The sequence below is a fragment of the Eurytemora carolleeae genome, unplaced genomic scaffold (genome assembly GCF_000591075.1).
Source record: "Eurytemora carolleeae unplaced genomic scaffold, Eaff_2.0 scaffold1985, whole genome shotgun sequence".
Lineage (NCBI taxonomy): Eukaryota > Metazoa > Arthropoda > Copepoda > Calanoida > Temoridae > Eurytemora > Eurytemora carolleeae.
The window spans coordinates 5,491-17,916 of NW_019397870.1; the positions used below are offsets into that span (position 1 = coordinate 5,491).

A 12,426-nucleotide genomic window follows, 5' to 3' on the forward strand; every position below is an offset into this window, starting at 1 on the left:
TTTCTTCTTTATATATGTTTAACTAACACATTTTGAAGAAACAATTTCCAATGCTTTTCTAGTTTACATTCATTTATTGACTAATAACCCTGAAAATGAAATCTTTTAAAACTTTAACATAAATGCCTCTTTCGAACCTATAAATATATTGAATGAATGTATTGGAACAAAGTAAAGAATCAAAATAAAACTTTAACATTTCAATGGTTAAAATACAAACTAAATTTTTTACTGTCCCAATTTCAAGGGCCTTTCCAGTTAAAGAATGCCATACCCGATTCACAACCGTACCCTGAAAAAATTAATCATATCGATCATGTAGAAGATATCTGCTTATTTCTAGCGTGGAAAATGTTTTATTTAGACAATATCCTCCAATGTATCTAAATCTTCTAAAGCAGAAATGCGCAAGTCACTTTATAGAGAAACCACAACTTAAAATAAATATTTTTTAAACAGAAGATAATGGAGAACTCGTGCTATCTTGATCACACAGAGTTTTGAATATGCAAGCCTAGAGCTAAAGTCTCTTTAAATAAATGAAAAATAATTCCCTCGGAAGTTAAACCAGTAAAATAGATTTAAGCTGTATTAAAAATAGAATAACACTAAAAGTAATTTACACATCGAAACTTTACTGAATTAATGCACATGTCCGACTATATAGTAAATTAGAAAAAGGAAATGTTACACTAGTGGACCAAGGACTGTAGATCCATGAGTAGGATAGCTGTACACCTGGCAATAAACAGAAAAGAAAAGCTCTTTAATTTTGTTTTCTTTTTAAATTATATTCCCAAAGTTCCAAAGATGAGGGGAAGGGAGGGGGGGGGGGGGGTAAGTTCCCTCAATAAATCCCCTTTCCTTATGCAACCTAACTGTAAGATAACTTAAGGGTGTAATGCAAGGAAGCGATCGTGTATACTCTGCGTACATATTGAAACCAGTTCTCTCTGGGTGGAATTTGTAAACAAGAATAGATGCATCAGTGTTCGTTTAGTATCCGAGGAGGTTAAAAGCATAAAATTTGATAATTTTGATAATTCACATAATAGTTTCCTATGACCAGAATATTTCATTGATTTTTTTATGTGAAAGATGGATCCCATGTCAGGCTGTAACATCCGTCTACACTGCAGTACAAAAGATGCGTACACTTCTGAAATAACTTTCCTTGCATTACATCCTTGCGATAACTAATCTCTTTATTTATGTAAACCAGTACGTCTTATAAATAAAAATCTTTGATTAAATCAAAAATGTCAACTATTTTCAGAATGGAGATGAAGGATGCTTGAATAACCCACCGAAGTTTCTCGCCTGAAAGAATTTAGCCCAAGTACTCTGCAATTAGTGAAACTTGCAAAAGAAAACTCTTCTGTAGCAAAGTTTGTTGGGAAAAAGTGCGGGATGAGTATTCAAGAATGTTATTCTACTTTTAGAGATTCCTAAACACTTTCAAACTTTATCAGAACAAGTGATCTTTACATTGTACTCTCTCCAGTTTGAATAATGTACGTGACATGTTGCAGGGAAAAAAGGAAAAAAATACTAAACTGGGAAATAAAGTGAAAAAAACGTTAAAATACAGTTTTCACTCTGGATTCAGAGTTTGTCAAAATCTTGTGAAAAAGAATATAGTGTGATCGCTGATCAGGTAATACTTAAATTTAAGCCTGGGAAGGGGGGGGGGGGGCACACATTAAAAACACAACAGATTGAATCGAATTTAAGAAATAAACTATTCCCTAGGCTTCTAGATTGTTTTTATGTACATAATGAAATCTTGACAAATGTTTGCATATCTCCGTCAAATGCATGATAAGATACAAAAATGGCAGAAACGTTTTCTAAATCACTGGAGTAAGATTAAGTTAATTTTAATAAAGAATTGTGAAGTGTGAAGTACATATATAAGTACATATATACTTCGTCCATATTTCTTATATCTGAACTTGTTTATTGACCACCATTAACTCTAATTGAAATCAATTAAGAAAAAAATATGTGCCAATAGAGGTCAGTTTAAAAGTCGTATTCAAATCCGATGTTTTTTGAGACATACTTTGATTTTGAAGCATATATAATAACCATGTTCATAAAAGACAGGATTATTTAAAACTAACTTTTTTATTATTTTTTTCCACGAACATACTAATAGCATCTAAATAGATCACAGAATAACAACAACAAAAATCTGGTAGAATTAGTTCGCATTCACTCCAAACTAAAAAAAGGTCAAAGGAGAATCTATGGGACTTAACTGGGGCGAATTTCTGACCTCGAAAAAAAATTTCTCCAGTTACAGATTTGGAATTTAAAACATATTTTTCTTTTCATTAGCCGGAGTTATGATTGAAAACAAATAAGATTTCCGATTTTCTTTGTGTGCATTTAAAGTATTATAATAAATGTCTTGCGTGTAACGGTGTAAGAGAAGAATTAAAAAAAGAAGAAAATAATATTGCAGAATCTCTTATTAATATAATAAAGCTCTTTGCTCATATATATTGGCTGACATTTTTTTATGAAACCCATGGGAACCACAAAATGCCTTATTTTTTCAAAATTAGATTTTTTAATTACATGGTCAACGCCGGGCACTTCAGCTATAGCGTACATATATATATTCATATAGGGGAAATTATTAGTGCAAAATCTCTTATAATTATTATATCTAGATGAATCTGGATATGTCTGGATTGTTCCACGTATGCCAGGGAACCTGCCTGTGTGCCAGCTCTTCTAGCGAGGGATATGGTAAAGGAAAGGTTCTCTACTGCTATGGAGAGGTAAATTTTTAATGGAATTTTTCACCAGTTTTAAAATCATTTTCTTGACTTAATAAATCTGGAAAATGTTTCTCGTAAAAGCTTTGTTTGATAAAGTAAATAGCAGATTTCCATGCGGTTTTGAAAACTGTAAATTTTCATTCGTGGTTTTTTCAATGCAAAGACGACTTAAGCATTTCTTGCTTCAGAAGTAAAACAAAAATTAACAGAATTAATCATTTGTCAAGCCAGAAAAACGACGATATCTCACTCATTATTAATCGGATTAAGGTTTCAAGGGTACAGTTGTGTATCGGACATGCTGTTTCTATATAAGGGTCACTAAGAATTAGGACGATAGCTCTTTTAAACTACTTCTAAAACAATTTAATACTCAAAATACCCCTTTACAAGATTTGGAAACTTATATAACTAAAACAATGTAAGACGTTAAGATTTCATGAATTAATAATCACCTAAAATTGTATAAATTGTGATAAAAAACACACAATTGACTTTTAAACATCAGGTAGTTGGTTGCCCATATCATATCTCTCCTCATCTTGGTGTAGTTGGTTGCCCATATCATATCTCTCCTCATCTTGGTGTAGTTGGTTGCCCATATCATATCTCTCCTCATCTTGGTGTAGTTGGTACTTTCTGTTTTCCTGACTAAATTCCAGGATTTTTTTATTTCCGCCATTTTTTTTCGTTCCTAGTTTTGTAGAAATTTGCTTGTCAATTTTTTTTAGAATGGAAATAAAAACTTAAATATATAGTTAAGGGAAAAACCGAATTAATTGTAAACTCTCTTAAAATATTTGTCTTTTGTTTTATTTTCAAGTCCCAACACCCTTCTACATAAATTCCCCTATCTCACTTCCCCCCACCCCCCTGCTTTTGGTATTTTTTAAAGAAATCTGCAAATTAATATATTTATCTCGAGCTAAATATGTGTGTTGATATTAAAACTGATATGATAACTGATATCAATCAATTCTGAAGTGTAGGGTACATCATTTCTTACTTTTTCCATAAACTGTTAAAAGATATTAACTTTGATATTTGGATCGTAAAATCAAATTTACGACCATTTCACTCAAAATTACGAACATTTCATTCCAAAAAACGAACATTTCATTCGATATTACATACAGAAAGTCAGGGAGGTAAAACTGTATGAGATATTTTAAACATTCTGTTCGCAATTTCGAAGAAAATGCGTTTGAGTGTTCTTAGTTTATCAACAAATATGAGAGTTTGATCCAAATTTTAGATATTTAAATTTTGCCATTTATTTATAACAATTAGGAAATTTAAAGGTTTATATGATTCACTACTGTCCTGTAAACCGTTGTACGTCTGAGCGTGGGTGAGATATCACTAATTTTCAACAGCAACCTTAAAATGTTTGCATCAGAGACAAATATTTTCAGAATTAATCTCGAAATAATCAAAACATTTCAGATATTAACGTTCACAAAATGTCGTCATTTTTTCATGTTATACCCTAAATTACTGATACAGAGATCAATTGACGAATGTGAAATGCTGTTTTTATTTGTTTCATTTCATGCAAGAACATGTTTAATTATATTTTTGTTTTCTCAAAATATTTCTTAAATTTTTTCTCTTGATCTTCGGACTTCGGAACATAAACTTAAATTCTTATTCCCTTGTGTATTTAGCATAATTTAGGTGCAATACTGAGTGTAAAATAAAAAAATAAAACCATCGATTTCTTGTGTGTTCATACAGCATTGTTGTTACAAAAATATTTTGTAAGTACGAAATTTTTCTCGTGGTTTTTTTACAAAATAATTTAAGATATTTTATCCCAAGATGGTTTCATACAATTCTAAATTGACAGTAACCAGACATTAGGCCCCGGGAACTATCTTCATTTTATCTTTTCTTTATTTGAAATATTCGATTATATAGACAATGTTGGAAAAAAGGAAGGATCAGAGAAGTTCAGGAAAGAAAAGAAGGAACAGAAGGAACAGAAAGAACAGAAGGGACAGAAGGAAAGACGGAAAAGAAGAAACAGAAGGAACAGACGGAACAGAAAGAACAGAAGAAACAGAAGGAACAGAAGGAACAGAAGGAACAGAAGGAACAGAAGAAACAGAAGGAACAGAAGAAACAGAAGAAACAGAAAGAACAGAAGGGACAGAAGGAAAGACAGAAAAGAAGAAACAGAAGGAACAGAAGGAACAGAAAGAACAGAAGAAACAGAAGGAAGAGAAGGAATTGAAGGAAGATTAAAAACAACATGAAATAAAAATAAAATCATAAATTCTTTTTTTAGGTTGTTTTACAGCGAGCTAATCTACGAAGCGGAGGGGAGGAAGGAGAGGAAAACTCTGAAGAACTTTATACTTTTCAAATAATCCAGCTCATCAGTATTGTCGTCCTCCTCCTAGCACTGTAAGTATAAACTTAATCTATGCAGGTGGCATGGTTTTATAAAGAATCTTTGAACTTTTAATGAATTTAAAGATAATCTATAAAAGCAGTAAATATTCAAATATTAAGATTTAACATTTTAAGTTAAGATTTTCCCAATAAAAGTCAGCCCACTCAACTTTAAATTTTCCAACCCAACTAAGAACATTCCAATGATTCTACCGAGTTCCCCAATCAAAATTTGAGGCAAATCAGTCAAGGGGATTATGAGTTGTGATCTTTTGGAAGGATTTACATTATTCAAAAATAGTTTCGCAAAAGCCTTGTTTTGGAGAAGTAATGAACGATTTTATATATTTTTTGGGAGGATTTTTTAAGGAAATGAACGAAATGAACGAAAAAAAAGCAGTATTATTCTCGTTTGACAATTTTAGTTCTTATTAAATAAATTAATAATCCTTCACATAAAAATTTGTCAAGTTTGTATTGCTATTTATTTTTGAATTTGAAACCTGATAAAGGGATTAAAAACGTGATTTATATAATGGATTATAGATTCACATCGGTTCCCTAAAAACCTTTTTTTTGAACATGGAACCCAAATCGGCTTGTTTTGGACTAAAAGGAATAAATTTCCGATTAAATTATTTATGCCTTTAAAGAAAAACGAAAAAATAATTCCCAGAGATTAATCAAGGCTAAACGGATATAGATTTTAAAATACAATCGAGTATATGCTAATTTGCCATTTAAAGAATGGAAATTTTATCTCGTTTTAGAAAAAAGTATTGATTTTTTTGTAATTTTAATACCGTTACGATTTATTAGTGGTTTAAATTTCTAAATAAACGGTTAAATTGAATATCGAGTTAAAGCATAATGACTAGAAATATATGGAAAGGATTTAAGTTTTTTGCCACAAACTCGAATTTTATCATCCCTTTATTTTTGCAGCCTGTTGGTGTAAAGCTTGTATATTTCTAACTTATACTATTTAATCTAACAGAACTCATAGTTTTAAATATCAACGATTTTACGACATCAGGTTGCAAAGATATTGGGATTAGAAAATCTGATTTAGTGGCAAAGACTCAATTCCTTTAGAATTTTATTTGATCTTTGAAAATGACTAAGAACTAAAAAAAAGGATTATTCATAAAGCAAATAATATCTATTTTTGATAAAAAAAAACTTTTGAAAACTAAATTTTATTTTTACAAAAAACCGTAACTATGATTACAAACATTCTTTTACGATTAATTACCCGTCATGATTGGCTGGAAAAATTCAGAGGCGCACACGGGGGGGGGGGGCTAGGACCTAGGAGGCCCAGTCCCCTGGAACAGTAAAATTGATGGTTTCCAGGGGTCTTTGAGGCCTCGACGGGTGCTGCCCCCCCCCTTCCCCTCCTGGAAAGAAAACAAAATAAGCACCCCCCTGAACAAATTCCTGTGTACGCCCCTGGATAAATTGCTACTCGCTTCTGATTGGAGAAAGGAAAAAAACTGTTTTTATAAAGTGAACACTCATTCTTTTTTTACAAGAAGTTAGAACATTTGTGTTTTTAAACTCAGGATTGATCTCCATCATAAGCAGACCCTCTAATTTAGGGATCTATTATTGATCCTCAAAATTTAAAGGGCATGCATTGGATATCGAGATCATTCGTTTAGGATTAAGGATACTCCACACAAAGTTCCGATCTATAGAGGAAAAAGAAAACAAAATAAGCACCCCCCTGGACAAATTCCTGTGTACGCCCCTCGATAAATTTCTACTCGCTTCTGATTGGAGAAAGGAAAAAAACTGTTAAGTCTTTATCAAGTGAACACTCATTCTTTTTTCACAAAAAGGCAGAACATTTGTGTTTTTAATCTCAGGATTAAGCATTGATCTCCATCATTAGCAGACCCTTAGAGGTCTTATATTCCTCTTCTATATCCCGAGGTGGTCATACCCTGCGGGGATAAATCTAGTTTGGGATCAATCATTGATCCTCAAAATTTAAAGGGCATGCAATGGATATCGAGATCAGTCGTTTAGGATTAAGGATACTCCCCACAAAGTTCCGATCTATAGAGGAACAAAATCAAAATACAATTCTTGCACCATTGTATTAATACAAGTGCAGATCACTGTATTATTTTACTTTTAGAATGTAATAACATTTTTAACGCTCCATCACTCTCCTTTTTTACAACAAAGGTTTGATCATCAACAACATCTAATTTACTTACAGAGTTTGTTAACGGAAAAAATGAAAGCATTTATGAATAGATATATAAAAAAGGTAATCTCAGATGATTCAATATTTTTTTATTTTCTTCTGAAATCAAAAGTTTAATTTGAAATGAAACAAATTAAAGTTTCAAATTTAATCCGTAATCCAGGAGTGTTAATCCTCTTCACTTAATTAAGTTGACAATTAGTTGGAGTTTAAAGGGATTGTTTATCTTTTTCAATATACAAATTAAAATACAAATTTTCAATTACTACTGCACAACAAGCCATCATACCGTTCAAAAATGTTCCAGAGTGCCAGAATAATCAATAAGTTTAGTAAAATTAGTAAAAATACACAGGCTGGTTTTTTAAAATTTGTAAAATTGTGTAGATGTAAATTTTTCAAAATGATAAAAAGGAAAAAGGAATTACATTAAAATAAATTGTTTCAATTTAAATGTGTATTATTTTAAAGGTTAAAGAAACTGCTTTTTATATTTCTATAACGCTTAGTAAAATAAATCAATTTTTATAATTAAACTTTTGATTTTTAAAACAAAAAATAAAAAATCACAATATATGCACTATACCGAGAATTCTGTTTTTTAAATTCTGTATTATATATATTTTTTTCTGTACAAGTGTGCCCTTTTTCCTATTATAAATATTTGCGACTTAATCCTATTTTCACGTATTTTGATATTTGATTTCTGAATTTTCTCCTCTTTACCTGAATTCCGATATTTTTAATGCTTTAAATTAACAATTTTAACTTTTAGATGTTGATTCACAAACATTCTCTGTGGGGTCATGTTATTTATCACATAAACATTGGGCTTGATCGGTTCAGCCGTTTTTACGTTTATTGGATACAGACAAGCAAGCCAAAGGAATTGAGTCTTTGTCACAAACTCTGATTTTCTAATCACCTTATATTTGGAAACAAATGTTGTAGACCTTAGATATTTCTAACAATGAATTCTGTTAAATCAAATAATCTGAGTTTGAATTAATATCAAAGGTTTACATAATCGGGTTTTTATAATATAGGGGTTTAAATATTTGAGTTGGTGACTAAGGCTCAATTCCTTTATTTAAAAAATAATTTTTCTGTGTTAGTCAGATTAAGCTTATATTTAAATCATTCAAGGAACACTGTGGTGAAATACCCCCCTAAATTCGTCGTGAACCCTCCCTATCGATCAGATGACCCCACTCCTCTCCTCCCTAATCCCTATCCGATAAAATATTGCTTTGCTTGTTGATTAATCAGTATTTGATCCTGTCTCGTGTAAAAATAATGTTTTTACATCACTTAGCTGTTATTAATTGAACTCCTAATCAATATTCACCGAAATATCAGTTCATCTATCAATGTACAGGAATTAAACACAGAACCCACTCCTCTCCTCCCTAATCCCTATCCGATAAAATATTGCTTTGCTTGTTGATTAATCAGTATTTGATCCTGTCTCGTGTAAAAATAACGTTTTTACATCACTTAGCTGTTATTAATTGAACTCCTAATCAATATTCACCGATATATCAGTTCATCTATCAATGTACAGGAATTAAACACCAATATTTTAACTTCAACCCCCCCCCCCTGGGTAGAAGATATATATTCGCATATTATGCAATTTTTGACATTTCATGAACATAAATAAAAATATGCATTGTGAGATGTTTCATATTTTATAAAGCGCAGAGAATTTGTGGTGCTTCTTAAAGAAACTGCCCTTTTTATGGATTCCTCCATGCAATGAGAGTCCGATTTACAACGGTACTCTTATATCCTTTAGCTAATCAATAATGCGGATGACATTGTTTTTTCTAACTTGGAAAGTTTTTAATTCTAACAATTTTCGCCCTTGTTTCTGTGCAGCTTTAGTTCTTAAGTTAATTTTAATACAGAACCCACAATTGGATATCTTCTTGATAGACATACCACTCTATAAATAAGCTCCTATCCCTATTAATATATTTAGGCTGTTAGTGCTGGTAACAATAAAGCAAGGGTTGACACGAATACAGAAACAAGTTAAACGAATTCTTGTTTTGATGCCCCCCATCTCACAGCCACCCAGTAGACCTAATACATTGGAGAAAAAACAGGTAAGGTTTAAGAAAGGATTAGAAAATGTTTAAGGAAAAAATATAAAAAATTACAATTGTTTTGAGTGGAGTCGATGAAACTTTTTCCAATATTTTAAATTATCTACTTTTAATGATTTTTAATGAACAAAGAGAACAAAAGAAGAAACCTTTTCTAAAAATCTTGATTCTTTTTTATTATTAAGAGCATTTAATTCTTAAGAAAGCTCTTAAAAGCATTTCATTCTGAATAAAGCTTTTTAGTATTGAGGTATTTCAGTTTAAAAAACAGTTAACCCTTAAGAAAGATTTTTAATCTTAAGTTATTTTAGTATAAAAAGTAGTTATTTCTAGAGAAAGCTCCTTAGTCTTAAATTATTTCAGTATGAGAAGCAGTTAACCCTACAGAAAGCTCTTTAATCCTGAATTATTTAAGAATGAGAAGCAGTAATTCCTAAAGAAAGCTCCTTAATCCTGAATTATTTAAGAATGAGAAGCAGTTAATTCTAAAGAAAGTTCCTTAATCCTGAATTATTTAAGAATGAGAAGCAGTAATTCATAAAGAAAGCTCCTTAATCCTGAATTATTTAAGAATTAGAAGCAGTTAATAATAAAGAAAGCTCTTTAATCCTGAATTATTTGAGATTGAGAAGCAGTTAGTTGTAAAGAAACTCCTTAATCTTGAATTATTTAAGAATGAGAAGCAGTTAATTCTAAAGAAGGCTCCTTAATTCTGAATTATTTAAGAATGAGAAGCAGTAATTTATAAAGAAAGCTCCTTAATCCTGAATTATTTAAGAATGAGAAGCAGTTAATAATAAAGAAAGCTCTTTAATCCTGAATTATTCAAGAATAAGAAGCAGTTAATTCTAAAGAAAGCTCTTTAATCTTGAATTATTTAAGAATGAGAAGCAGTTAATACTAAAGAAAGCTCTTTAATCCTGAATTATTTGAGATTGAGAAGCAGTTAATTGTAAAGAAACTCCTTAATCTTGAATTATTTAAGAATGAGAAGCAGTTAATTCTAAAGAAGGCTCCTTAATCCTGAATTATTTAAGAATGAGAAGCAGTAATTTATAAAGAAAGCTCCTTAATCCTGAATTATTTAAGAATGAGAAGCAGTAATTCCTAAAGAAAGCTCTTTAATCTTGAATTATTTAAGAATGAGAAGCAGTTAATAAAGAAAACTCTTAAATCCTGAACTATTCAAGAATAAGAAGCAGTTAATTCTAAAGAAAGCTCTTTAATCTTGAATTATTTAAGAATGAGAAGCAGTTAATCCGAAAGAAAGCTCCTTAATACTGAATTATTAAAGAATGATGAGCAGTTAATTATAAAGAAAGCTCCTTAATCCTCAATTATTAGAGAATGATGAGCAGTTAATTTAAAAGAAACTCCTTAATCCTGAATTATTAAAGAATGATGAGCAGTTAATTCAAAAGAAACTCCTTTATCCTGAATTATTTAAGATTGAGAAGCAGTTAATTCTAAAAAAAGCTCCGTAATCTTGAATTATTAAAGAATGAAAAGCAGTTAATTCTAAAAAAAGCTCCGTAATCCTGAATTATTTAAGAATGAGAAGCAGTTAATCCTAAAGAAAGCTCCTAATGGTGACTGTGCAAAGCATCGTGACAATGAATCTGGAGGATATAAACTGGTGGATAATGGTCTACGGGATCCCTACAGGGGGGAGAGGGACAGCATCAGGTACAGTGGGACTCATCATACTTTGGAATAGGAAGACGACATTATAGCACTTTTCATTATTTGGTTTTGATGATACCTTTACCAGTGGGTTGAGCATCATCGTAGTAAGTTAAATTATGGAAACCCTAAAAAAAAACTTTTTTGGTTTCTTCAAAATTGGATTTTTTTTTCAAAATGTTTTTAAAGTTTTTAAAGTTTTTACAGTGTTTCCGGTAATGCCGGACACTAATATATATTTCTACATAATCTCTGTATTAGGTTTGAGAAGGAGGAGATAAGGTCCTTGAATCATTTCAGCCTCCACGACAAGATCGAGAGGATGGACTCATTCCCGGAAAGTATGACCGAGGTCACCTGACCGGACCGACCCTTAGGGGTCTCGGGGGTCTATAAATACTCGCCTACTTAAAGTACTTCTAGAGATGTGCTGTAAACAGCTGTTCTGCTGGAACTGTACATAACACTTAGTGTACTGGTGGAGTTGTACTGTAAATAACACTAAGTCTAATGCTGAATCGCTGTACTGTAAATAACACTAAGTGTACTACTTTTAATGTACAGTGTACATAGCACTAAATGTACGGCTTGAAGCACATGTTACGAAGTGTACTACAATTTGAAGTGACAAAGAATGCTACCGTGACAGAACTGAATTTATTTCAATCTGTCTCCTTAAAGAATTTTAAAAGATGTGTGATGTGCCCCTTTAAGTGACGGTTAGAAGCAACTTCAATGTCTCTCTTTAAAGGAGAGTAAATCTACAAAAATTTCGTTATTCTAATGAACAAATAGCGCAAAACGTAATGTTTTGTTGCGGCCTTTATTAAAGTGAATAGATATGTGATTTAATTTCCAAAAAAAAAATAATCTACAGCCTTACAGAATCATATTGTAAGGAAAACCCACCTCAGAGTGTATTAATTTCACCATAAAATGTAAACTTGTTTTAAATAAGATGTAGATGTGGTAATATTTTTACTTTAATAGATGTTTACACATAATTTATTATAATTACATGAAACACGTTAAACTAAAGTAATTTGCACGTCAGATTGAAATCTGACATGTTTTTTAAATATAACTCATCTTATTAAAAATCTGTTTTAGTAGGACAAAATGTGTTTAATTCATATATAAAGTGATATAAAATTTGTTTTCCCATACAGGGACTGTAAAGGAAAATGAAAGGGGGTATAGGCTGAAAGCTAATCACTTCAGTGAT

The 12,426-nt window shown here is 31.1% G+C and overlaps 1 protein-coding gene across 2 annotated transcripts in view; it reads left to right on the top strand.

Moving 5' to 3' along the window:
* LOC111716156 (uncharacterized) overlaps positions 1–11,827 on the top strand; it is a 14,037-nt gene extending 2,210 nt beyond the window's left edge. For both annotated transcript variants that reach the window (XM_023491585.1, XM_023491586.1), the window contains exons 2-7: positions 1,277–1,657; positions 2,682–2,792; positions 5,083–5,201; positions 9,392–9,518; positions 11,071–11,204; positions 11,463–11,827. In XM_023491585.1, the coding sequence (XP_023347353.1) occupies positions 2,682–2,792; positions 5,083–5,201; positions 9,392–9,518; positions 11,071–11,204; positions 11,463–11,562 (591 nt within the window). In that variant the 5' untranslated portion in view covers positions 1,277–1,657 and the 3' untranslated portion in view covers positions 11,563–11,827. The remainder of the gene's footprint in view (positions 1–1,276; positions 1,658–2,681; positions 2,793–5,082; positions 5,202–9,391; positions 9,519–11,070; positions 11,205–11,462) is intronic.
* Positions 11,828–12,426: the final 599 nt, after the last annotated feature.